Raw genomic sequence first — 27213 nt, forward strand, 5'->3', positions numbered from 1 at the left:
TGATTATTTCTCACAGTTCTATGGGTTGACCAGGCAGTTCTCCTTCCTGGCCGGGGCTCACTCGTGCAGTTGTCGTCAGAGCTGGCATACCTGGAATGTCCAGGTTGGCCTCACTCATGTGTCTGGCTGTCAGTGCTCGCTGTGGGCTGGCACAGACTCCTCCCTGCTCTCTAAATCTGCTCCTGCTGAAAAGCTGCCATTCTCTGTTCTGTCGTCATTTTGCTCCTTTCCTAGTCATCTTTCCCTCAACCCCTGCAGCAAAGCATCTGCCAGGCTCGTTACCTGGAGCAACGTGGTCTTATTAATAGAGCTGATTCTTCATTTAGAGAAGGCATGACTCTGCCTCCACTTACCGTAAAGCATGTGTTAACTTCGTATCGTTAATACAAGCCAAGTCTTCAGTTCCCCTGCTGAGCAAATTAAATTAATGACCGTTAACCATTTGGGCATCGTAACTGGAAATGAGGTCACTGATCAGTTGCCTCTGGAGTGGGAGGCTGGAAACTGGCGAGAGGGAAGAGGGAGGCAGGTGGCCTCTTGGTGGCAGGACTGGTTAGCATGACACTGGGATGTTCCTGCACCACAGCTTTTTGGGAAATGGTTCCTAAAGCAGCTTCTTTCTGACTTCTTTCCTGGTCACTGTCCCTGCCCTGGGTCATAATGGCCCATGGGTAAGAATTTGAGTTTTGGTATGGGGCAGACCTGGATTTGGCTGCCAGCTTTGCCACTGATGGGCTGTGGGACCTTGGGCTAGTCACTTAACCTCTCAGCCTCAGCCGCCTCAAATGGATATGGGGCTTTGCACACTTACCTCCAGGATCAGTGGGGGATTAAAATGGGACTATGAATGTGGAAGCTCCTGGCCCCAATTTGGGTTCACTACGCAAATGTTTCTTTCTCTGAACCCTAATCTGAGGACCTACTGTGCGCAGGGAGCTGGGTGAGTTATGTGTAGATATAGGAGCTTATCCTTCCATGTCCACCCTCCAGCCCCCACTTTTCACGTCTGGGCATGTCCACTCTCCCGACCTTGGCCTCCCCCCACCCCCAGAGTCCCCAGCACAGTGTCCAGTACACCTTGAGTGCTCAGGAAGACAGAGGAGTTTGACTGCGGGCAAAGGAGTCAAGCAGGTGCTGATGAGCGGGTGCAGACCCACTGGGTGTCCAGCCGTGCTCTGAGCACCTGCACATATTGTCTCACTTCTCCCTCACAGCAGCCCTAGCCGGAAGACACTGCTGTTCTCTCTGCTTCTCAGATGAGAAAACTGGGCTTAGAGGTTAAGCACGAGAATCCTAAGTGCCACAGCAGGATTCAACCCCAAGAGCCTGGCCACTGTGCTGTGCTTGGCAGAGGACCTGAGCCCTGAGTGGTGGGCAGCTAGAGGGAGGGGCATTCCAGAGGGTCGGCCAGCGCAGGTTAAGGCAGGGCTGTCAGGAGTTCAGGGGTGTCTGGAAATGGTGATGTCTGGTGTTTGTTTCTTTCTTTTTGAGACAGGGGTCTTGCTCTGTCATCTAGGCTAGAGTACAGTGGTATCATCATAGCTCACTGCAGCTTCCAACTCCTAGACATCTTTCTCGGCACGGATCTGTCCACCTGTTACACCTGCTTCTGTCCAGCCCACGAGTAACTGTTACCTGGGAGTACACATCAGAACCCCCGGGCAGTCTCCCCCTAAATACATATATATGCCAGGGCCCTACTTGGAAGGGGTCAGGTATGCCTATTTTGGAAATAGTTCCCCAGGCAATTCTGGTGTGCAGCCCTTGCCAGGAACTGCAGCACAGACAGGGCAAGGGTGGGCAGAGGCCGTGCTTCTCCTTGTCGCCTTATGAGCCATAAACAATGCCTGGTGCATAGTAGGTGCTCAGTGAACACAGGACCCATGAACCAAGTAAACAAGTGAATTCCACCGTGAGTCAGCAGCGGTGGTCTGCATGTCCATCTCCCCAACTAGCTTGAAATTCCCTGCAGGGAAGAGCACATCGTATTCAGCTGTGTGTGCTGGGGAGATGTGTGCATGCTGGGTGTACTTGGCATGGATAGCGATAAGATTTGTGGGTAGGAGAGAGTCCTTTTAACATGGGCACCATAGATCTGCAACATTTTATTTAGAGAACCTCCTACATTTTTAAAAAAGAAGTAGACTAGGATCAGAAGCTTTGCAGATAACACGAATTTGACAGTACCCTGACTCCAAGGTGAATAGAAACCCAGCTGGCATCTCCCCCTCCAGTCACCTTCAAAAGGAAGAACTTGGGACCAGGAAACTCTGCACAGTCTTTATTCTCAGTTGGCCTGATGGTTCCCCCCTTATTTTGTAACACCCCATCTGCATCTCATCATCTAGACAGGAGGAAGAACTCTGGTAATTCTCTGCCTTGCCCTTGGTGGTGGCTTATTCCAAATGTGAGCAGCAGCTGTGCACACACCCATGGATGCGTGGCCGGCTCCTGTCCTCCCACGCAGGTGGGTGCACAGCCATGCTGGGTTTAACCCCCTGCACCCCACCGGCAACTCTGGGTGGAAGGGAGATCGCTCTGACGCTAGAGCTCTTTCCAGAGAGTACATAGGGGAACTCCTGACGGGTCATAGGCATGGGAAGCTGGAACAAAACACCACCACCTGCAGAGGGGAAGGGAGAGGTCCTGAATCCCAAGAGCCCGTGGGATGCAGCCAGGTGCAGGCCTCTGTGGTCACAGATGATGGGCCGCACGGCTCTTCCCCGCCATGAAGCTACCAGCTTAGTTGCTGCAAGTGTATGGGCTCTGGAGTCAGGGCCGCTGGTTTGAGTCCCAAACCCACCGTGAGACCAGTCACCTCACCTCTCTCAACTTCAGTGGGCTTGTGTGAAACATAGCAAATTATGACAGTATTAAATATCTACATGGAGGTCGTTAGTGTGATTGCATAATGTGCAATAGCGTGTAAAAATGCTGGCCTGTAGTGAGAGCCTGGAGATACTGATAATATGGAGATACTTACTGATAACATGCCAGGAGCTGTTAGTAAACAGGAGAGGCACGCAGTATTATAGCAACCCCCTCCCCCACAGATGGCATGAACCCTGAACCTAGTCGAGGAAAAAATGGCCTCCCGCAGGATCAGGGCCTGTAGTTCCTATTCCTTCCTACGGCTGCCTCCTGCCCTCTTCTTCAGCATCCTCCCTCCCAAGCCCTTACCGTGGGTTACCAATGGGTCATCCCCATGTCTCCGGCTGGCTGTGATCTTCTGTGAAAGTTTCACCCTTTGCCCAGGGCTGCTGCTCACATCCAATTTCTTCCAGCTCAGCTGTCTGGGTTCAGGCAGCTGCGCTTGTTTAACACCCAATTAATCTGCACACTGAGGAGACCCTCTCCTAATTGCAGGAAAGCTGACATTATCTGAGTTTGGGATGTAAAAAAGAAATGACTCTAATGCATTTGAATCTACTAATTGTCTTGTGGAGTCCCTTGAGAGTCAGTAATGAACCGGAGCACTAAATCCCAGAGTCGCCCAGAGCACACGGTCCTTCAGCCAGCCTCCCCCCCCCCTCCCCCAACACAGCTCCTCCCTCCTGTCCTCTCCCTAGTAGAAGTCGCCTGTGGAATTAACTATCTCCACAGCTTCCTCTCCCTTTTTGGCTGATGCTGCAGACAACAGGGGTGGCTGCCTGGGCATCTGCACCGTTCCCGAGGTTCCCCTCACAGCCTGGCCTGCCCTTCCGTCAAGCTCCATGCGGTCAGCTTCCTTTCAAATGGGCGTCGAGGCCACATGCCGCTTGAGAGCACAGATTGTGCCTGCCTGACCTCTATGCCTTCTATACCTGGGATAAAGCCAACAGAGAGCGCACGCTCCATGAGTAAACTGAACTTGAAGTCCAATGTTACCAGCATTCACAGTGTATCAGTGAGGACAGACTAGGTTATGCTGCAGTGACAAACATCCCCAACATCCTAGAGATGTTAACACAGCAAAGGTTCACATCTCACTTGCGCTACTTGAGTAGGCAGGGAGGCACTGATCTTTGGAGTCACTGAGACACCCAGGTTAAGGGAGCTCCGTGTCAACGTGTGGTTCCTCAGTGGGGGTCGGAGGATGTGCTGAGTTATGCACCGGCTTTTTTTTTTTTTTTTTTTGAGACAGAGTCTCGCTCTGTTGCCTGGGCTAGAGTGAGTGCCATGGCGTCAGCCTAGCTCACAGCAACCTCAAACTCCTGGGCTTAAGTGATCCTACTGCCTCAGCCTCCCAAGTAGCTGGGACTACAGGCATGCGCCACCCATGCCCAGCTGATTTTTTCTCTATATACTTTTAGTTGGCCAGATAATTTCTTTCTATTTTTAGTAGAGACGGGGTCTTGCTCAGGCTGGTCTCAAACTCCGACCTCGAGCATCCACCCGCCTTGGCCTCCCAGAGGGCTAGGATTACAGGCGTGAGCCACCGCGCCCAGCCTATGCACCAGCTCTTAAACGCCTTCACCTAGAAGTAACACGTGTCACTTTCATGCATGTGTCATTGGCCAAACCAAGGCACGGAGACATTTTTAACATCAGGGAGGGGCCAGTAAACATCTTCCTACCGTGTGCTCAGAAGGCAGAGAGCTGGGACCGTTTGGTAAACAGCCCCAGTGACCACCACACATGTCTTATTCTTATATCCATGGTGGGGGCCTCGTGGTTACATACAAAATGACACCAAGTAGCAGCTTCCATTTCCTGAACGTAAACTAGAACTTCACATGCAATTAGCGGCCAGAAGCCCTCAGTTGTATTCTGGCCTCTGTAATTAATTCTCAGCCAAGAAACTGTCCTCACTGAGTCTCAATGTCTTCATCTGAAAAGTTGAGACATTCCTCTCTTCCCCTCCTCTGCCTTACGTTACACTCAGAAGGTAGAAGTGCTCCGTGGTGGAAAGTCAGAGTGGAGCAGGCTCTGGGGGTGCTGGGGCGAGTGCCCCAGTGATGGGTGGTACCCAGGGGGCCTCCACGCAGACGGAGGTGGGACGGCACTCAGCATGTCACCTGCCTAAGGAACAGGGGAGGCCAGTGCAGAGCCCGGGCAGTCCCGGCCAAAGCTCTGAGCTCCTTTGGCCCCAGACTGTGCCCAGCGCCCACAGAGTCAGAGGAGATGACCTGGTGAAAATGCCTTGAGAACACAGAGCTGCCCACAAACAGGAATAACTATAATAATAGTAACAGCAGCAATAGCTGCTGGCTGTGAAGGTCCAGCTGCCTGCCTGGGTTTTGCTCAGAATCTTACACACGTTCTCTTCAACTCTCACAACAAACCCATGAGGCAGGTACTTCTACCCCCATTTCTCAGATGAGAAGAGTGAGATTCAGAGAAAGGTGGAGCAGTTCGCCCTAGAACTAGGATTTTGACATATCTTCTTCCAACTCCAGAGCTCCTATTTTTATCATATCATTTTATTTCCGTCCCTCCTGGTTGGATGTTCTCATTCAAAGCTGTTTCCCAGATCAGACTTCTAAACAGAGAACTGTTCCACATCGAATTCACGCCATCGGCTCACAGTAGGCTGCGTGCTAGGGGCTGTGCTAGGGGCTGTGGAGCTGACAGCTAGTGTATGTGGCCCCTTTCCTCACGGAGCTCACAGTCTGTTGAGATAAACTGCCCTCCCGGAGACATAGGGTGGGGCCTTGCAGAGTGGTGTCGGGGTCAGCAATGACGTGTCAATTATCCGACGGAGCACCTGGCACATAGTAGGTGCTTGGGAAAGGGAGCTCTTGCTGCTCTTCTGTACCAGGTTCTAGGGCAGCTGCCCAGGTGGGGCTGACATCCCTTTGTCTCCTTGTCCTGCCCTAACATGGAGACCGTCATCTCTACCACTCCAAACCCCGGAGCACTTGGCTTAGGAAATAGGAGTCACAGAAGCTGGCCCCTGAGACACAGAGTCACATGCTCAGCAAGGCTCCCAGCTCCTCTGCTCCAGGCAGGTGGTTTGCAGAAACCCCCGTGCGTCATCCTGTAGATCTGTGGGCATCTGAGGGGCTTTCTCCTGCTGTTATTCACATTCTCCGAGCAGCTCTGCCACCTGTTCAGGTGTGCCCAGGCTGAGTGAGAAGGACTGATGTCCAGCGGGAATCCCTTGCCTTCTGAGTAGGTGTTGTGAATGCTTTGTGTAGCTGAAGGATCTTCTCTTTAGACAAAAACAGGCCCAGATTCAGCTGGCGTTTGCTGAGATTCCTGCTGCATGCTTCATGATTGATTCTTTATAATCATCATCAACATCATCATCATCTGCCCAGCTAACAATTATTGGGCACTTACAATGTGCCAGGCACAGTGAAACATTTTACATGCCTTATTTAGTCCTTGCAATAGTCCTCTGAGGTTTCAATTATCCCCATTTTACAGATGAGGAAACCAGGGCTTACGGAGGTGAAGTAAGTAGCCCGTAGTTATAGGGCTAGTATGATGAGGCTGGAGTTTGGATCCACAGTGGCTGACCCGTGTTCTTATTCATGACTTGATCTCTAAGCCTTGCAGCACGCCAAGGTCAGGATCATTGCCTCCATTCTACAGCTAAGGAAGCGGAGGCTCTGTGTCAGGCAAAGTGGTTTGCCTAGGTAAAAATCCATTAGGATTTTGGGGTTGCAAGTTCCTGAGATTTCCATAAACTGCCCTTCCTTTAGCCACACCCCGAGCTCCCCTGGACACAAGAAGGAAACCTGGGGGTTCAGGGCAACTCCTGTCTCCCTCAGACTGTGGCCCCAAATCCTTTCCTCCCTGTTCTACGCGGCAGGAGGACTCAGACTCAGAAGCATTTAGAAAAGTTGCTTCTTGCAAAAAGGTATAATCTAGTCAGACTTCAGAAAACTGGCTTGCCAAATTACACACATGCACACACACGTGGTAATTAAGGGGGAAACACACACACTCACGATGACCAAGGCACCAAGGTGTCATTTGTTTGTTCTCGATGGAAAACCAGCCATTTTCTTGTGCGGTAATTGAAGCCACGCGGGGCGTGCAGTCTTCAGACACCAGCGTTCCAAACACCAGGGACAGAGTTCTCATTAGGGAGTCAGCAGCCTGTGGGAAATGTTCATTTATTTCAGGAACCAGACTGGACAAGGTGACCTGTTATTTTTGCATTATCTCAGACAGCAAAGCGTGGGTTTGTTTTTTGTTTCTGGCATTTGTCACAGGTGGATGGGATGTACACGCTGATGCCAGATGGCAACAGTTTGATCAACTCCAATCCTCACAGCATCCTCTGGGGGAACCATTCAGCCCATTTTACAGAATTGCAAACAAGGAGACTGAGGCTCAGAGAGGCAGAGGATTTGCCCAGAGGTAGAGCTGGGAGGTGGCAGAGTTGGGCTTCACACCCCGTGCCATCCCCCGGCACCTGCATCGTTCCACTCGGCCACCTCCCTGCCCCCTCCCTCGGCACTTTGCCCGTCTTTGTTTCTGAACTCCCCATGTTGTGTTATGACACATCTGCTCACACGTCTCTCTCCCTGCTAACTCGTGGTTGTGTCGGGACAGGCACTGTTTTGTCATCTCTGTATCACCAGCTCCTGGCTCAGGCCGTGGCACCTAGGAGTTGCCCAGTACACTTTAGGAGCTGATTCATTCATGAGGGACATGAAGGCAGCCATGAGGTTCGCAGTGAGCGCTGCCTGCAGAGGACAGTGCCTGAGGCCTTTGGGTGGGGAGGTGTTTGAGCTGCCTTGGCCCCGACACCTGGGCCAGCTGGCTAAGCTACTGCCCAAACCTCCCAGCGGCCGAGCTGTGCTTAGGCTGCCCCGTTCCAGACTGCCCCCAGGCATGGTCAGCTGGCATACGCACAGCCGGGTAGTGACCCTGCCCACTTGAAACAAAGACAGAACGTGCACCTGCCAGATGGCTGTGCCTTTGCGCAGGAAATGAACGTAGTCAGAATTCCCAGCAATGAACCGTCTCCCTCCGGCCGTGGTCCATCTCCCAGCCAAGGGCATGGATTTGCTTTGGCAATGACTGATCTTCTACCCAAGAGTATTTCTGGCCCCAGCAGGTGGCAAGGGGCAGGGAGGGGGTGCCTGCCCCCAGGAAAAGCCACCATCTGAGCACTCACCGAGAGACTCTAGGCCCCAGATCACAGAGGATTGGTCATCTTTTCTAAGTATTTGCTTTAAAAAGTTTTCAAAAGTTAAGTCATTGAAAAAAGTGAATTCAATTCAGACTGACTCATAGTATCTGGCTGAGCCAAGCAATGGCCACATGAACCAAGAAATCAATTGCCTCTTCAGTTTATTTATGCATTAATTCTCCTCTTCATTGCAAAAGGCTTTGAAGGAAATTAATTAAACGTATAACATATTGTCTCTGCCCCGTGGCCCTGTCCCTGCAGTTGGCAAGACATTCTGAGCTGAGGCAGCTGGGCCGTGGGTGTGTTCACTCAGCACATTAGAGCCCGAAGACCTGCCTCACTCTGGGCACTGGGGCCCGTTAATTCAGCCAGTCCTGGTTCCCCCATCCCTTCGCCGTCCGTAAACGGGCTCAATGCGATCACTTTTCCTAGTGCCTTCAAGATGCAGGGGATCGTGGCAACCGGTCGAGGACATGAAAGGAGGTCTGGGCTTAGAGTCTAGAAACCCGAGTTCAAATCCAGACCCCACTAGTTACTGTCCAGGTGCCCTTGGGCAAGTCTCTTCACCTCTCTGAGCTTCCGGCTAATTAGTAAAATTAGGATATTGACGCTTCTAGGGGTTATTCTGGGATTTAATAACTGCCATTTATTGAACACTTACTGTGTGCTGGGGATATGCTAAAGGGCTTTGCCTATTTTCTCTCGTTTAATATGCAAACAACCCTGAGATATAGGTACTGATTTTCCTATTTTGCCTGTGACAAGGTTGAGGGCAGGGATTACGTTCTTTTCTGTCACCTGCACCCAGGATGGGTGGAATAATTTACATGCAGTGGGCCTGGGACTCTCCAGCCTCTCTGACCACAAAACTAGCCTTTCAATAAGACGGATGTGACTACACAGGGTTCAGTAAATAAGCGTCCCTTTCTCACTCTCTCTGTTCATTTAGCCAAATGGATTTTTCCAAAGCTGTAGTACTCACTGCCTCTGAGCTCACTAATGCAACAGTAATGTCTTCAGACTGGACCGGCAGCTCTCGGGGGAGGAGTGAGTCAGCAGAATGTGGGGTTCTTTAATCTCTGCTTTAATCTAAATAAAGGCTGTCCAGCCGTTGGGGTCTTCCCAAGAGGCTTGGCCTGCGACTCTCTTTGAAAGGCATTTGCTTCCTCTAGAGGATGCAAACACCCTTGACCTTAGCAGTCGCCACCTGCTAAAACGCATTTGATCACACCCTGAGTGTGGGTTGTCTCAGCTGTGTCAAGAAGGCAAAAACTTTCGGGCTTGCTCTGGCCTCACCCCTGGGGCCTGGCTCCTGCTCCACTGTTAACCCGCAGGGCGTAGTCCCCGGTGACCGGCTTCACCTTCCTCTCACAGATTGGCCCCCAGCCCCCACTGCCTACTAAATACTTCCACTTAGCTTCCAGGGCCCCCATCAGAGCTGGAAGAGCCCCCAGAAATCACCTTGTCCAACACCTTCATGTTACAGGCAAGGAAAAGGAGACCCAGGGAGTATATGCTCCGAAAGGCAGTGGTACCTGGTGCTTGTGTTGGAAGTTTGATGCTGTATGGCTGGGGGAACCCAGGAATGCCCAAATCCTAGCCCTGGAAATTGCCCCTTCTCCCTGCCGATTTCCCAGGAGAGACAGCACACACTCTGGTACCTACCGCTTCAACGCCACCTAGGCTGGGACCTGAAAACCCCCAGGGAAGAAGCTGTACCGACCATGCCCCGGGCTCAGCCACGCATAAGCTCCAGTCCTGGTCTGGGGACCTGTGGCATCCTGGCCAGGGTCATGGAAGGAGGAAGTCAAAGGAGAAGGGGAGACAATGATGGGAACTGTCCCCCACATGGGTTGAATACAAGTTAAGCATCCCAAATCCAAAATTCGAAATGTTCCAAAATCTAAAACTTTTTGAGCACTGACATAGCACTCAAAGGAAATGCTCATTGGAGCATTTCAGATTTTTGGATTTGGAATGTTCAACTGATAAAAATATTCCAAAATCTGAAGAACTCCAACATCCAAAACTCTTCTGGCCCCCAGGATTTCAGGTAAGGGACACTCAACCTACATAGGGCCAGAGAGAGAGGAGGTGGCCCTGCCTGCCCCAAAGGACTTGTCTAGCTCATGGGGAGGGAGCAGAGCCTGCAGTCTGGCTTCCCCATGTGCTGTGACCTGCGCACTAGTGCATGTGGCCCGTCAGTGTCCTTGCGCTTGACTAATCAGACCAGCACCCCTTTTTCCTTAGGGGCAGTAACGGGAGGCCTGGGAAGAAGGTGGGCAGAGAGATGTGTTGGCATGACGGGAAGAGGGGCGGAGAACTCCGCTGTTCCTGTCGCTGACACTGGGTGGAACCCAGGTTCCCTTGCTCCAGGGCCACACATCTGGCCACCTCTGGACCAGCAGCTCTTCCCTGGAGCCAGGGAACCCTTTGTACCAAAGTCCATAGGGGTTCTTTATTCCGGGACTTTATCTCCCTTGCCTGTCTTTCCTGGCCCCTGTTGTAGCCATGTGTAGACACGCTTCCTGCCCCTAACTATAAAGTGTATCAGAATGAGGAGTTGATTAAGGGAAAAGTCTGCTAATAATTACTCAGAAGGCCACGATTCTCCGTACCACAGGGTTAAGATCATGGGAACAATATGACCCTGTCCAAGTTATATAAGTTCTTCAAGCCTTGCTCATTACCAAAATAAATCAAATGATCCCGACCTCATAAGGATAAATAAAGCAACACATAATAAGCCCCGAACACTGAGCTGAAAGAATGAAATGAGGCCCACTGTACTGACCCCAAGAAGAGGTTCTTGCAGTGCCTTCTGGGTCATCAAATTACGATTAAAGTATAAGGATCTCAGCCCACGACTGAGCATGTACTGTTGAGCACTGTTGGTGTTCCGTGAATGTGTGATAAGAGGCCACTGGCACCCCAGACAGAGGTTTGGGGCCGCAGTACCTGGGTGGCGAACGTGTCCCCAGGCCTGGTCCTGGACTTTGCTGAAACATTATTTTATCCATTTTGCACCCAGAGCTCAGAAGGGCCCCATTAAGCAAACTCACAAGGGACAGTGTTGCAGACTGAACGCTGCTTGCTCGAGGTCCACCAATAATTGCCACACTCTCTGCCCACGCTCCCGGGGGACAGATTCTCTGCCTACGTGTCTGTGGCGAGCACAGGTGTATGGAGGGAACGGTCTCCAGGAATATATCTTTTCCTGGCCACAGTGAGCCCTGATGGCCATCCAGTATCAGAGATGCCCCCTCTAGGGACCATTGTTTCTTTCCCTCTGAGTCCCTCTGTCACTCAGAATTTTGCATAAACAGGTCCCTTGCACGAGTCTCGGTGCACAGAAGAATCCACAGCGTCTACAGTGAAAGAGCATCCTCTGAGGTTGGGGGGTTCCAACTGGGGAAGAAAACACCCCAGAGTCTCTTTAACTTACGTATTAATTAATCATCTCGGTGAAAAGCATTCTGTAATGGAAACTGTTTTTTTTCTTTGTATCTAAGATCTCCGTGATCGTCAAGCCTGCACAGCCAGTATTGTCAAAACCGTTATCATTTAGAAAATTGCCAAGTCTGTTTTGTAGAGCAAAAGGTAAAAATGCTCCTGCCTGTGGGTCAGTGTGTGGCCCACACCCTGTGCTTCAATGACAGTCTGGGTTCTGGGGCCCCTGTCTCCGCCGCCCCAGCATGCGATGTCCCTGTGTCAACTCTGACCTTTCAGGTCTCTAGTAAGATCTTCATTATTGTTTCTTTATTTCTTTCATCTTTTGTTCATTCATTTACTGAGACATCCATTTAGGTATTTATGCAAAGCCCCATCATCCTTTCTCAAAGGATTTTCAGGACATTTTAGGAAATAACAGCCACTAAAGCAACAACTGACAGATAAACATAAAACATCAAGACTAGAAAAAACATAAATAGGAATAGACACCGTGAGCCTTTTGGGAAGATCCAGCATAGGGAAGCGCAGCCCGGAGCAGAGGATGCTCAGACCCTGCAGCCAGGCCTGGGTCTGAGTTCCAGCTCCACCACTTACCCGCTGGGCAAACAGACACCAAGTAGTCTCCACCCTCAGTCTCCTCGCCTGAGAAATGGGTCTAGTAACACTTTCTTCCTAGGATAGTTAAAAGGATTAAGTGTAACAGTAGACGTAAAGCGTCTAGCAGAATGGCTGACGAGCAGTAGGCATTCGGTAGCCACTGTTTTTGTTACTGTTATTATTATATGTTTATGTTATTACCCAGTGCTATATTTGAGCTGTGAATTTAGCTTCCTAGCAATCAAAGTAAAAACAGAAAGAGCTGACAGCGTCTTTCTCCTGTCCATGAGAGGATGTGAAGATGCCAGCCCCATGGTAGCAAGACCTTTCATTTCAACCTGATTTATTCTGTTGCACCCTGTCCTTTTAAGATCGGAGTGCTCAGGATCAGACTTAATTAGCCGGCAGAGCCTCAGGTATCTCTGCCTGTGGCTAGCCAGAAAGGCCAGGGCTGGAGCTTACCTACCTGGAGCTGTGAGGAGAATGTCGTGGTTGGAAGTGACGTTTATAAGGTGCCTGCCTGATTGTACAGAGGTGTGTCAGGACGGCTGCAGCAGGGACTGCAGGTAATTCTCTCTTCACCTCTGCTGCGCACCTGGGTACTTGGAAGAACTTAATTAGGTAATGAGCCTCGAGTTGGATTTTCATCTGGGTGGTTTTACATTTTGTAATTTAGCAGTTGCTGGAGAAGGATGCTTCTTGGAACTGTGGTGGCTGGATGGCAGGCCCAGTGAACAACGGGGAACATGCTTTGAAGTTAGTCCTGCCACCTTCCTCTGTAAAAATTGCTTGGAGAGCACCTGCTCATCTCTAAAATAAGAAACCATTTTTCCAAGGACAGGGAGAGAGCTGGTATATGTTGAGGACCTACTGTGTGCCAGGTAGGAACAGAATCCATCTCCACCTTCTTCCCAGTCACCTTGGAAGGTGTGGGCATTATGACACCTGGAAACAGGTGTTGTGGTTTCCATTTTTAAAGATGGGGAACCCAAAGCCCAGGGAGGTTAAGTGACTTGTCCAAAGACACACAGCCAGCAGTTAGCAAACCGAGGATTCTAACCGGTGCGTCTGACTCTGAACCATTTCCTGTTAACCCTTCTTTTATGCTGCCTCCTCTGACCAGCTTACTGCCCTCAGAGAGCCTATAATCTAGTTAAGAAAATAAGATACCAGCCTTAAAACAGTAAATAACAGTACCAAATGCTGCATCTCAACGGCCTAGACATTAAGGGCTGCAGCAGTTCAGAGGAGGGAGCCTTTCCTTCTAGAAGGCAGGGAAGGCTTCAGGCAGGCTTTGAAGAACAGGTAACCCTGGAGACGCTTCGAGGGGGCAGGAGGCCTGAGGGCCCAGGACTGGCAGTACCCAAGCTCTAGTGGCAGGAAGGTGAATGGTCTGGGAAGGGTTGGGGACCTGAGCCGAGGTTTCTGCCAGGAAACTGAGAGAAGTAAGGCTGGAGAGATGAACAAACAGGGTGCGGAATGCAGGGGCCTCGCCTGTCCCACTGAAAGCAGAGACCTGGACTCAGCCTCTGCCTCGAATCTTCAGTGGTGGCATTTTCACTTGATGTATTTAATTTATCCATCAGTCAGCAAACTTCTGCTGGGGACCTACCACGCGCCAGGGCCCGTGCAGGGCACAGAGGGGACAGTGCTGAGGCAGACTCCATTCCCACCAGGTGCAGTCTCAGATGGGAAGGGGCCTCCCTTCCGAACACAGTCCCTGAACACCCCGTCCTCCAGCCACCCCTCCCTGCAGGCGGGTCGGGTCAGACCCTAGTCCTGGTTCCCCTTTTCCCGCACACTCCACTTCCCCAGGGCTGGGGGCTCCGGCCTTGGCTGCCCGGGCACAGGGCCTGCACCACACAGAGGATAGGGTGGCTTTTTCAGGTCAGGCTCGTGCATGTGGTATCTTGTCAGTCCTCATAGCCAGCTGGGACGGCACCTGGTGCTGCCTCTGTTTTTCAAGAGAACAGGCACAGAGAGCTCAGGAGGTTTGTTCATAGTCACATAACTTATAAGCGAGGGAGCCAAGAGAAGGCCCCATACCCTTCTCCCACCCACACCAGGCTTTGTCCTACTGACCCTTTCTTGATCTGTCCCTTTGATTTCACAGCTGAGTGTGTACCCAACCGGCCCAGGCTGCACAGTGGGTTAACGGCAGGGGCAAGTCTGGAGTCGCCCTCCCATAGCTCCGTCCCAGGGACCCCAGGGAGGGGCAGGCACTCCGGGGTGTGATCAGCCACCCCTTGCTGTTCTCCCTCCCTAACAGGAGTGGCAGTCCAGGAACTGGGGTAGGGCCCAGCCCTGGAGACACCTGCAGCTCCTGTGGTCGCCACAGCACCACCTTGTGGCGGCTTGGGGGGGTGGCGCCCGGGGTGCGCTTCACAGAGAAGGGTTTGCGGGCGTTTCCCACAGCCAGGGCTCCCCCAAGCCCAGCCCAGAGGGGTTTCCAGAGGGCGCTTGCTGGGAGGGTCCACTGCCTTTCCCTGAGGGCTCGTGCAGGACTCAGCAGCTGCTCTTACATCCTGAGAAACGTTCATGTCAGCAGTTACATCCTTGTTCTCATCTGACTTGACAAGCATTCGTTGGGCACCAAAGACACAGAGAGGGGAGGGAACTAGTATGTATCAAGTGCCTGCTGTGACAGGTGTCTCTAGACGTCATCTCATGGAACCTTCCCAACAGCACAGGTTTAGGGTTCTTGGGTCATTTTCCGCACAGCCAAGCGGCACAGGACCCGCGTCAGGCCCTGCCCACCTGTTGGCAAAGCCGACCCTGTGCCCGTCCGAGCACGGCTGCACTTTCTGGCAGCAGCTGCCCGACATCCGCTGTTGTTTCAGTGGCCTTTTCTCCCAGATAAGAGTCAGGAAGAAATGGTCGGACAAGGGGTTTTCCTCTTATACGAAAAGACAAATAAAAATTAGAACCCATTAGTGACAAGTTGCCTGTTTTTTAATGACTAAATCTATACAAAATCAGGGTCATGTGGCCCCTTTGTCTTTCATAGATGGAATATGTTTTGAGAATTCCACAGCATCCCGGAGGGAACCAGGAGGCCCCTGACATGTGGCCAACCTGAAACGTCATTACTAGAGAGGAGGAGGAGTGATGACCAAGTCCATGCCTTGATTCTACTGCATTTCCCTGGGCTTCCGGGAGTCACCACTAACCCTACTGGGGACCTGGGCCTAGGCGAAGGAGGCCCACGGACACACACTCATGCTCACAGCTCACAGGGACATTCAGACATGCAGGATGCTGGCGGCCACCCCCAGCCACTCGGGGCTCTGCAGTTTGGCAGGGCTGTTCATGCAAGGAGCCAGCATAATTGGTCATAAACATGTATCACCACCCGTGGCTTTATTAGTACTCCCTGCCTTAATAAAGGAAGAGATAATTGCCGATTTCTTACCAGCGATCAGAATGGCATTTATTTCAGGAATAGAAAAAGGAGTAATAGAGCTTGGGAAGGGGGTAAGGGAAGCAAACATGGGAAAATCTTATCTTGTACCCAGAGAATTTTCGAGTCAAATTAAGTAAATTACCAGTTGAAATATGACCACTTTTTAAAATAGAAGTGCTGTCAAGAAGTCAGCCTGGCATTCTAGTCCTGAGAACATCAAAGGCAAGTGGATACAGGCTTGCTAAACCGTAACGGAGGCTGTGAACACTGGGCAGTTGTGACCGTGAGCAGGTTAATAATAACCACTGTGGATGTAGGGCCAGGCTTCCTAACCACTGTCACTTTCATACAGCTCTGCCTCAGATGGACAGTCAGTATTACTTGTCATAAGTAAAAGAAAGAGTAAAATATAAAGACATTAAAAATAAAATAGCATACCTACAGTCCTAGCTACTCAGGAGGCTGAGGCAGGAGGATAGCTTGAGCCCAGGGGTTAGAGGTGGCAGTGAGCTGTGATTGTGCCACTGCACTCCAGCCTGGGTGACAGAGTGAGACCCTGTCTCTTAAAAAAAAGAAAAAAAACCTATATTTACATTTTACTGTAGTCTATTAAATGTGCAACAGCATTACATCTAGAGAAAAACCATGTACATAACTTAAAAATACTGTATTGTTCAGGCGGGGCACGGTGGCTCACGTCTATAATCCTAGCACTTTGAGAGGCTCAGGTGGTTGCTTGAGGCCAGGAGTTCAAGGCCAGCCTGAGCAGGAGTGAGACACCATCTCTACAAAAAATAAAAAAATTATCTGGGTGTGGTGGCGCACACCTGTAGTCCCAGCTACTCAGGAGGCTGAGGCAGGAGGATCACTTGAGCCCAAGAGTTTGAGGTTGCAGTGGGCTATAGTGATGCCACTGCACTCCAGCCTGGGCAACAGAGGGAGACCCTGTCTCAGATAAATAAAAAATACTTTATTGTTCAAAAATGTTAACAGTCAGCAAGTCATTATCTTGTTACAGTGAAAGGTCTTGTGTCAATACTGGTGGCTGCTGACTGATCAGGGTGGTGGTTGCTGAAGGTTGGGGTGACTATGGCAGTTTCTTAAAGTAACACAGCAGTGGAGGAGTTTGCCACATCAACTGACTCTTCCTTTCACAAAAGATTTCTCTGTAGCAGGTGATCCTGTTTGATAGCATTGTGCTCACAGTAGAACGTCTTTAAAAATTGGAGTCAGCTCTCTCAAACTCTGCCACTGCTTTATCCACTAGGTGTATGCAACAGTCTACATCCTCTGTTGTCATTTCAACAGTGTTCACAGCATCTTCACCAGGAGTAGATTCCGTCTCAAAAAAACACTTTCTTTCTCATCCATGAGAAGCAACTCCTCATCCATGCAAGTTTTATCATGAGACTGCAGCAATTCGGTCACATCTTCAGGCTCCACGTCTAATTCTAGTTCTCGTGCTGTTGCCACCCCATCTGCAGTTCCTGCCTCCACTGAAGTCTTGAACCCTCAACGTCATCCATGAGGGTTGGAATCAGCTGCTTCCAAACTCCTGTGAATGTTGATATTTTAACCTCCTCCTCTGTGTCACAAGTGTTCTAAAAGGGTGAATCCTTTTCAGAAGGTTTTCCGTTTACTTAGCCCAGATCCATCAGAGGAATCACTGTCTTGGCAGCTATATGAAATGTATTTCTTAAATGGTAAGACTTGAAAGTCAAAATTACTCCTGGATTTGTAGGCTGCAGAATGGATGTTGTATTAGTGGCATGAAAACAACATCCATCCCCTTGTACATCTCCATCCGCGCTCTTGGGAGACCAGGTGCACTTTCAATGAGCAGTAGTATTTTGAAAGGCATCTTTTTTTCTGAGCGGTAGGTCTCAACCGTGGGATTAAACTATTCAGTAAACCATTCTGTAAGCAGATGTGCTGTCATCTAGGCTTTATTGTTCTATTTAGATAACACAGATAGAGTTAGCACAATTCTTAAGGACCTAGGATTTCCAGAATGGTAAATGAGCATTAGTTTCAGCTTAAAGTCACCAGCTGCATTAGCCCCTGACAAGAGAGTCAGCCTGTCCTTTGAAGCCAGGCACTGACTTCTCCTCTCTAGCTATGAAGGTCCTAGATGGCATCTTCTTCCAAAAGAAGGCTGTTTCGTCTACACTGAAAACCTGTTGTTCAGTGCAGCGACCTTCGCCAATGATCTTAGCTAGATCTTCTGGATAACTTGCCGTAGCTTCTCCATCAGCACTTGCTGCTTCACCCTGCACTTTTATGTTATGGAGACGGCTTCCTTCCTTAAACCTCATGCACCGACCTCTGCCAGCTTCAGACTTTTCTTCCGCAGCTTCCTCACCTCTCTCAGCCCTCACAGAATGGAAGAGAGTCAGGGCCTTGCTCTGGATTAGGGTTCGGCCTAAGGAAGTGTCGTGACTGGTTTGATCTTCTATCCAGACCACTCAAACTTTCTCCATGTCAGCGGTAAGCATGTTTTACTTTCCTATCATTTGTGTGTTCACTGGCGTAGCACTTTTAATTTCCTTCAAGAACTTCTCCTCTGCGCTCCCAGCTTGGCTAACTGTTCGGTGTAAGAGGCCCAGCTTTGGGCCTGTCTCAGCTCAGCGTGCCTTCCTCACTAAGCTTAATCCTTTCTAGCTTTCGATTTAAAGTGAGACGTGCAGCTCTTCTTGTCACTTGAACACTTAGAGGTCATTGTACAGTTATTTACTGGCCTAATTCCGATACAGCTGTGACTCAGGGAATAGGGAGGCCCAAGGAGAGGGAGGGGGACGGGGACGGGCTGCTCAGTGGAGCAGTCAGAACACACAACACTTATCAGTCACGTTCACTGTCATATATGGGCCCAGCGTGTGGCGCCCCCAAACAACTACAATAGTCACATCAAAGATCACGGATCACAGCACCATAACAGGTATAATAATGATGAAATTTGAAATATTGCAGGAATTACCAAAATGAGACATAGAGACACGAAGTGAGCACGTGGTGTCGGTAAAATGGCGCCGACACGCTTGCTTGCCGCGGCGTTGCCACCAACCTTCAATTTGTGAAAAACACAGTGTGAAGTGCAGCAGAGTGAGGCGCAGTGCAGCGAGGGCTGCTGGTATGCACAGATGTAGTGAAACTTCTGGTTCCACACTGGCTCGCAGCCTCAGCGTACCGGCAGCGGTATTGCTAAGGTCTGTTAACTCGGTTAAATTCATCCTTCTGACAGGAAATGTCAAGTTCATGTGGCAGGGTGTGGGCTGATTGCATAACTCTCCACCAAACTAGAAAGCATGTCGAGTTTCACATGGCCCTTTGTTCTTTTCTTAGCAGTATCTCTTCACCCACCTCTGATTTGGCACATGTGCCGGAGAGCACCAAAGCAAGAAGTTGTGTGCCCTTTGCCTGGTCCACGCGCCGGGATATTGACCTTTTAGCAAATTTTAGCCTGCTAGTGTAGTTCCTGAGTCAGCCAGATTGGAAATGTTAATCTTTGCGGGTGTGTGTGCACTGTTTTTAAACAATTTGGGAAGATGTCACAGTTGTCAAAGGGACCTATATTTTGGTTCAAGATTATATTTGATTGCAAAGGGAAGTAGAACAGGAGAATAGGAGAGAAAATTTAGGAACAACCAAAAATTCCACCATGCCACCCACTTCCTATGTGACCTTGGACAAACGACTTGGTGTCTCTGAGCCTGGGCTCTCCCATCGCTAAATGGGAGTAGTGGTGCTTTCCTCCCAGGATCGTTGCGAGGAGTAAAGGAAATAACGGATGGATAAAGCACTTCGTCTTTTTTTTTTTTTGGCTTGAGAAATGCAACCGCCTTTATTGTAGCAGCAATACTGATAATATGTGTCCCACCCCCAGTTGGGGCCTCCCCCCACCCCACCCCACCCGTTGGTCCTGGACACTGCAGAACATCGGGGTAAGGAGCAAAATCCCAAGCAGAGCTGGAGGGAGGCGAGTGGGACTGGTGAAGGTTGGGGTCACCTGGGACCAAGCGTTCAACGAATCAGGATACCCCCCTCTACCCAGATGGGGGCTGGGAACACTTGGGTTTGGGATTCAAGATTTGGCAGTGCCTTGACCCAGGTTCCAAGCTGGGGTGGGGGTCCGGAAAAGCTTTGGTGCAGGGTTTGAGAATGCCTTGCCCCAGGCCCCAGCTTAGGGGCTGAGCACAGGAGACAAGTGGGTCTCAGATCTGGGTCAAGGGAGGGTCTCTGAGTCCACAGTTTGAGACTGGCCATGGGTGCTCCACTCTCTGGATACAGGTGTCTCTGAGTCCCAGGTTCAGGGTCAGAGAAGACTGTCCTCAGGCAGTGGGAGCTGAGTGAAGCGCTTTGTCTTGATCCTAGCCTGAAGCCAGCTACAGTGATGATGATGATGATCAAGGACAGGCAGAGACAGAGAAGGATTAAGATATAGAATTCCAGAACTTTGTTTAAAAAAAAAAAATCCTTTGCAGCAAAATCTCTCTCTCCAATTCCATTCCCTGCCCCTGTGAAGTTAGGCCACCGCTACTGCCCGTGATGTTTGCAAGATAAAACCAAGGCAAAAGAGGTTGTCAGTGTGCTCGCACAGATACGTTTCAGCATCCTGACCCTTGAGTCCCCAAACTGCCTCTTGAAAATTAATCTGCACTGCAGATGTGTCCACCAGTTACTTTATCCTTGGACAAACCTGGCTTTGGTCCCCCGGGGGGGCGGTGGCGGGGGATGAGGAGGGTCACTCCATGCAGATTAATTTTCAGCGTCCCGGAACCTACTAACAGCCTCTCACTGTGCATGACCAAATAAGAGATGAGAACCAAAGGAGAGAGATGAAGGCTTAGTCATTCCCTTAAAGAATCCATCCCTAATCCCGATAATATGTCCAAAGCGGCTCCTTTAAGCAGTTCTTTCCAGTGTGGACCTCATTCCACTGGGGGATTGGGGGGACAGTCAAAGCCCTGCTTTCTCCTTTCTCTGTCCCCCTCTCCCCTTTGTTGCCCCCCACCGTGTGTTTATCATGTGCATGCACACGTGTGTGTGTGTGGATTTCAACCGTGCTAGGTGCAGCTGCTGTCACTTCCTTCAAGGTCTGTTTTCTGGCCCCGCTGGGAGATAATTCCCTCCTTAGTCCCACCTTATCGCTCGCTGCACACACGGACCCCCGCCGGGACGGGGAAAATCCTTCTTCTTTGCTTCTCAAACTTGCAGTCCTTTGGTCTCTGAGGCCCAGGAGAATCTCATTATTGCCAACGTGCCAGGCATGCGGGATGGGCCGTGTCGCCTGGCCAGCCGTGTGATGAGATCCCGGTGTAACAGCTAAGGACGGCTGTTCGGAGGGACTGGGAAGCTCCGCACGGTTTGCCTTACTGTAAGGAAAAGGCAGGGCACGAAGGGTAAAGCTAGGAGGGGTGGCTCCCGCTGGCAAAGGGCCCCTCCCTGTCCAAAAGGGTTTTCCATGAGGCTCTTTGAAAGTGACCCCGCTTGGTACATTTTATTATCATTTTTTTCATATTTTTCTTTCTTTTTTTACATTCTCACAATCCTCCTCAAAACATTTTAGGTTTAGTTTTGAGTTTAATTTTACAAAAACTCAAGTTATACACAATTTTCAAGACCAAGGCTGTAGTGTGAACTGAAGTTTGCTATTGTGAGGAAGCTGTCCATTCCCAGCTCTTGATTTTTATTGATTTTGATTCTTTTTGAAAAGCTAAGATAATCCCAGGCTGCTGTGAGTGCCAGGTGGTAAAAGCGCCATCTCAGGAGTCCAGTGTGAACCACCGAAAACTCGAAAAAAGCAGTAGACACAATATAAACTAAATTCTCTAAATTCAGATTGTTCAAAGCCAATGAGGATAGTTGCAGAACAATGAATGTACTGAACGCTACTGAACTGTGCACCAAAAATGGTTACGACGGGAAATTTCACGTTGTATGCATTGACCACAGTAAAATTTTTTAATGAGAAAAGTAAATGAGGAAGTGTTTGACCATAGTTTATAGCTCTTTGGCTGCTTCTCTGCAGAGGCTCTGCTCTAAAGGAGACCAATGGTGGTTGTCACTGCTGCCACCTGCCAGGCGTCACTACTGCTGAGCTCCCAAAACAGTACCTGGACTTGGTGGCTGGCTAGAGACAGATACATTGGCTGTAGGTGTCCAGGCCATCTCCAAAGACAATATTTCATACACGCCATTTCTACATGGTTGCCAAGCTGGTGGTGTTTGTGGAACAGACACTGCCGACCAAGCCACGTGCCAGATACTGCCCTGTATACGTGACCTCACTCTGGCCCTAAGACATCAGTGTCATCACATTTTCTCCATTTTACAGACGAGGAAGCTGAAGCTCCAAGTTATTAAACAACTGACCCCAGTTCCCACAGTGGCAAAACCAGGATTCAAATCCAGGCTTCTTTTGTGCCACTTCCCCTGGACCGGTGGTCCCCAACCTTGTTCAGCACGTGGACCCTTTCTGATGGCAGACATTTTCACAGACTACACATGGTAGTAGTCACACGTTCAGTCTCCTGATTGAAAAAATATGTAATGTCCAAGTGACTCTGAATCCAGGAAGTCTACGAGTCACAACATCTGCAAACAGTCTTAAAGTCATGGCACGTGGTTCGTGAGACATCCGAGGCATTTAGTTGGCCCACAGCGATTAGTGCCCGTGTGATTTCTTAGGCCCTCAGAGTCACTCTGCATCTTTGCCCCCAGAGATGGGGCACCCCTGAGATGTGCTGTGAATCAGCTGAAAGATCCGGAGACCCTGAGCCTTCATAACGTAAGCTAAGCTACGTGATAGGGATTCTGTACTACAGCCGGTGTTAGGTACTGCGTGGGAGGGTTCCCGCAAGCCTTCGAGTCACGTTGTCTGCGACTGGAGGAGGTTTTAGCTTCTGGCAGGACCATCGGTTCTTCTTACCCCCTGAAGCCTGCTGTCACTGACAGTAGCATCTGTCTCCCAGAGCAGAGCTCCAGAAACAAGCAACTGCAGAGCTGAGAACGGTGGTTGAATACTCTTCTCTGTCCTTTCAGCAGTTAGCACTCTTCGTTTGCTTTTAGCCAGTCTTCAGAGGTCCCCAACCACAGATGCTGGGAAGAAGTTGTGCCAAGAGGAAACAAAGAAAAGAAAACCCTCTTTGCATTTGTTCTCAACATGAAGGTTCATACCACTGAGTCTCATTGCTTTCTTTCATTCACTCCACAAATGGTTCTCGACCACCGCATTGATGCCAGGCACTGTTCCAGGCACTGGGGATTCAAGAGTGAACTCAAATGACAATAATCCCAGCCCTTGTGGAGCTTACATTCTAGTGGGAGACAGACTGTCAATGAGATTTTAAAAAGAAAAATAGGTAGGAAGTCAGATAGTGGTAAGTGCTATGGAGAAAATTAAAGCAGGGAAGGGGGATGGGGCACCTGGTCAGGTGGGAGGTTGCTTGTCCTACCCCTGTGGGTGACAGTGAAGCAGAGTCGGGGGGTACAGGAGGGAGGTATGTGTGTCCGGGAGGAGAGCCTTCAGCACGAGAGAATAGCAATGGCAAAGGCCTGACGTGTTCTGGAACAGCAAGGCCAGTGTGGCTGGAGCAGGGGGAAGAGTGGAGAAGGTCAGATAGGGCTTCAGGGGCCATTGCAATGACTTTGATCTTGACTCCATGAGAAATGGGTCCGCCCAGGAGGGTTTTCAGCACAGGGGTGATATGATCTGACTTTACTGCAGTATAATTTACGTACCATAAGATTCACCCATTTTAAGTATATAATTCCACGATTTTTAGGAAACACAGAGTTGTGCAGCCATCACCCAATTTTAGAACATTTCCATCATCCCAAAAAGACACCTCATGCCTATGACTTATACTTTAAAAGGATTGCTTTGGCTCCCGTGTTAAGAATAGAAATAAGAAGTAGAGCAAAGAGTGTTGGAAAGAAATGTTTTTCACGGCACGTGTGAATGGCAAAAAAGTTCTAAGGGGGGAGGTAGCGACGTGCCTGGTAGAGCTTTTCAGTTTTAACTACCGGAGGTTTGGAGCCGCCTTAATGCTAAAGTTATAACAGGATGAAAGGCTTCCAGCTCTGACAGTAACAGTAGGGTATTAATAACATCTAGAGAACTGTTTAAAAAATGAGAAATGCAAGCATTAAAGCTGTATGTGTCTGTGACTTCCGAACTTGAAGATGATCCCTGCCCTTTTTTACATAAAAAGTCTGAACATCGCTAAAGCTGTAGGACTAACTCAACACCTTAAGAATTCACAAGAAGAAACGCTGATGGTAGCAGTAGGAATAAACCCCAAACACGTTTTAGGAAACGCTCATTGTCCCTGCAGCAAAAAGAGAAGCAGGTCGTCTCACATTAATTATTATTAAAATGTTCAGTTCCAGTTTTTGTTTTTGTTTTTTTTTTTTGAGACAGAGTCTCACTCTGTTGCCCAGGCTAGAGTGCCATGGTGTCAGCCTAGCTCACAGCAACCTCAAACTCCTGGGCTCAAGCAATCCTCCTGCCTCAGCCTCCCGAGTAGCTGGGACTACAGGCATGCGCCACCATGCCCGGCTAATGTTTTCTATATATTTTTAGTTGTCCGGCTAATTTCTTTCTATTTTTTTAGTAGAGACAGGGTCTCACTCTTGCTCAGACTGGTCTCGAACTCCTGACCTCGAGCAATCCACCCGCCTCGGCCTCCCAGAGTGCTAGGATTACAGGCGTGAGCCACCGCGCCCCGCCCAGTTCCAGTTTCTTTTGTTGGTCTTGAGCAGTGGGGGCATCCTACACTGAGCCCACATCACGATCGAGGGATCATCAGTCCCTGTGGAAAGGGCCTGCGTGACACTAAAAGTGGTACCTGAGTGAGGATTTTTTGTGTTTTACCTAGAAGGCTGAAATCTTCTGGTATTATATGGTTTGGGAACCGAACAGTGGACTTTGACATTTTTCCCTTTCCAGCCGCGACTATAGTAGCCAGCAGTGTCTGTGTCCTAACGTAGGTTTCCTGTCCTGCCCCTCCCATGCTGGGGGCAGCAGGTACTGGGCTCTGACCAGCCACCAATGATGCCACCTCGGGCGGGTCTAAGGTGATTCTTGCCAACCTCCCCGAGCTCACACCTGCGCGTCACTGAGCCCCTGCCTCGTGGCTACTCCAGGCTGCAGCCGTGCAGAGAGCACATCGGGTGTGGCAACAGCCTGAGGATGAAAGGGGGAGGCCTGATAAGACAGAAGCCGGCTCACCGCCCACGCTGGCTTGGTTTGGCTGCACTCTGGAATGTTCCATGAGATTCAGCTACTAGTCTCAGCTCAAGGTCAGGGGCAACTAACTACCTTTTTTGGTTTTCCTGACTGCTTTCCACTGACCCTAACGGTCGCCCAGGAATGCTGCTATTACCGCTTCTGGCCACAAGGGGCCCCCACCCTCCAGGCGCTGCAAAGCAGCCCCCAGCGCTTCCGCGAGGCGGGTCTCTTTTGGGCCGAGAAGCCGCCCTGAACAGCCAGCCCCCAGCGTTGAGCTCAGTGGTCAGCCCTGGTCCACAGCCAGTTGACAATCAGGGAGCAGCGATAAGCCGCACGTGACCCCTGTGTGTGTTGTTACTGCAAACAGCAGAGAGAACGGCCTGGGGACTGGCAGCTCTCCTGTAGTCTGGGTTCTGGTCCCAGACTTAATCTCACTGGCTGTGTGACCTTGGGCAGGCCCCATCCCCTCTCTGAGCCTGTTTCTTCCTCTCCCAAGAGAAGGGGTTGGAATGAAACTGATCTCTACTTTCGGAGACAGCCTTGCCAACAACATACGCACGTGAAACATCCCTCACACGAGGGGTGTCTGAGCCATCCTTGCCATTCCGCACAAACTGTCAGTTCACTGAAGTGTTAAATCCTTCTGCCAGATTATCATCTTCCTGGAAGCAAAAGGAGTGAAACCAGAATTCGGTGCCACTGAATCTTTTAACGTCAGCACCAGAGGAGAGCTCAGGGAGCTTGGTACCACAGGGGTCCTCAAAATCCTGCTAGCCTGGAACCCTTTATTCCAACAAACTCTGACACGGAAGCCCAGATGGACAACAGCTGCAAGCGCTCTGGTTAGAAACCAGAACACAGAGAGAGGAGGCCACCTGCCCTGTGTCACTCAGCAAGAGAGCCACAGAGCTGGGCACATTCCCCAGGAATGAACTGAGTGTGCAGGTCCCCAGATGTGAGGGGACTCAGGATCCTAAGAAAGAGCCACAGGTGGGGGCAGGGAGTGGGGGGCCAGGGCGGGGGGCATGCCCACTTCCACTGGGCGGTCACCGTGCTGGGGTTTTTCCCACACGATGACTTAATCCTCATAAAGACCCTATGAGGCCAGTATCTTTGTCTTCTTTTAGGCTCAGAGAAGTTACATGACTTGGCCCAAGTCACATAGCTCAGAAGTGGCTCAGCTGGGATTTGAACCAGTGTCCAAGTTCACACACTGGCTTTCCTGGTGGACAGAAGTTTATTCACTCATTTATTCATTCATTCGTTCAGATCTTTATTGAGCATCAACTCTGTACGAGGCACAACTGAGCCCTGCCGCACAGCTGTGAGTAAGGCAGATAGAGCACCTGCCCTCACTGAGCCTCAGTGGTAGGGGAGGAGACAAATGATAAACAGTGACAGGTGACAAGAAGATAAAGCAGAGGAAGGGGACAGTGTCTGGGCGAGGGGGTGTGCGTGCACCTCTCATTTGTCTAGAGCAGTGTTTGCCCGAGCCTGGTCTACACACCCATCCAGCTATGGTTTCCAGTCTGCAGCAAGATAAAAGACGTGCTGCGTCTCTGTTTCTGTCCTTATAGGACAAACAGGCTGCACTTTGAGTAGCCCTGGCCTAAAATATTTCTGAACCCTTAGATCAGTGCAGCTGACACTCCCTGCCCCAGGACCCATTCGTCCCATGTCCTCCTCACCCCTATCTTGCCGCCCGGCTGCACAGACCCCGGGAACCTGTTGCAGAGGAAGGTGCTGATGTCTCCCACCTGGCATGTGCGCTGGAACAGGGCCTGTTAGTCCCTTCTAAAGGAATCCGAGTCCTCGGCTGGTGTGAGCTTTGTCGTGGTCGGTGGGAAGAGACCTGGGTTCCAACCCGGGCTGTGTCACTTGCCAGCCATGTGATCTGGCAAATGCCTTTGGTTTTCCTTACTTCCAAAATAGGGATAATGACACTTTGAAGGAATAGATCAGGCACACCAGGGACTTGACCCAGGGCCTGGAGCTCAGTCCGCGGAAGGCCCCATTACTGTGCGTGCCCGTGTGTATTTGCATGTGTGTGTCTGTGTTCACATGTGCATGCATGTGTATGTGTGTGACACCTGTATCCTCCACTGCTGGAGAGTCCCTCTCAGGACCCACTGTGGCCAGGGACACTGACGGCCATTTCTGGGTTCTTTGTCCAGATTGCCAAGGGATCATCGAGGATGTCGTCCTGCTGGGTGCGCCCGTGGAAGGAGAAGCCAAGCACTGGGAGCCCTTCCGGAAGGTGGTGTCCGGGAGGATCATCAATGGCTACTGCAGGTCTGTGCAAGCCTCACGCCTGTGGGGAGGTGACAACACTTGCCGTGCACCTAGTGTGCCTGAGCCCTGGAGTGAGGGGACACATATTTGAGGCCTGTCCTGGAAGATCCCAGGAACCCGTCAGCACGGCCCTGTTAGGAGCAAGGCCAGGCCAGGTGTTCTGAC

The 27213-nt window shown here is 50.5% G+C and overlaps 1 protein-coding gene across 6 annotated transcripts in view; it reads left to right on the plus strand.

Moving 5' to 3' along the window:
- Positions 1–27213, plus strand: part of TMCO4 (transmembrane and coiled-coil domains 4) — a 95518-nt gene that overhangs the window by 54479 nt on the left and 13826 nt on the right. For 4 of the 6 annotated variants that reach the window (XM_045548539.1, XM_045548540.1, XM_045548537.1 and 1 more), the window contains exon 12: positions 26931–27048. In XM_045548539.1, the coding sequence (XP_045404495.1) occupies positions 26931–27048 (118 nt within the window). Of the gene's footprint in view, positions 1–16791; positions 16876–21858; positions 22326–26930; positions 27049–27213 lie in introns of those variants that run through there. The other 2 variants (XM_045548545.1, XM_045548543.1) reach the window with 2 other exon arrangements.

The sequence above is a fragment of the Lemur catta genome, chromosome 3, assembly GCF_020740605.2.
Source record: "Lemur catta isolate mLemCat1 chromosome 3, mLemCat1.pri, whole genome shotgun sequence".
NCBI classification, from domain to species: Eukaryota; Metazoa; Chordata; class Mammalia; order Primates; family Lemuridae; genus Lemur; species Lemur catta.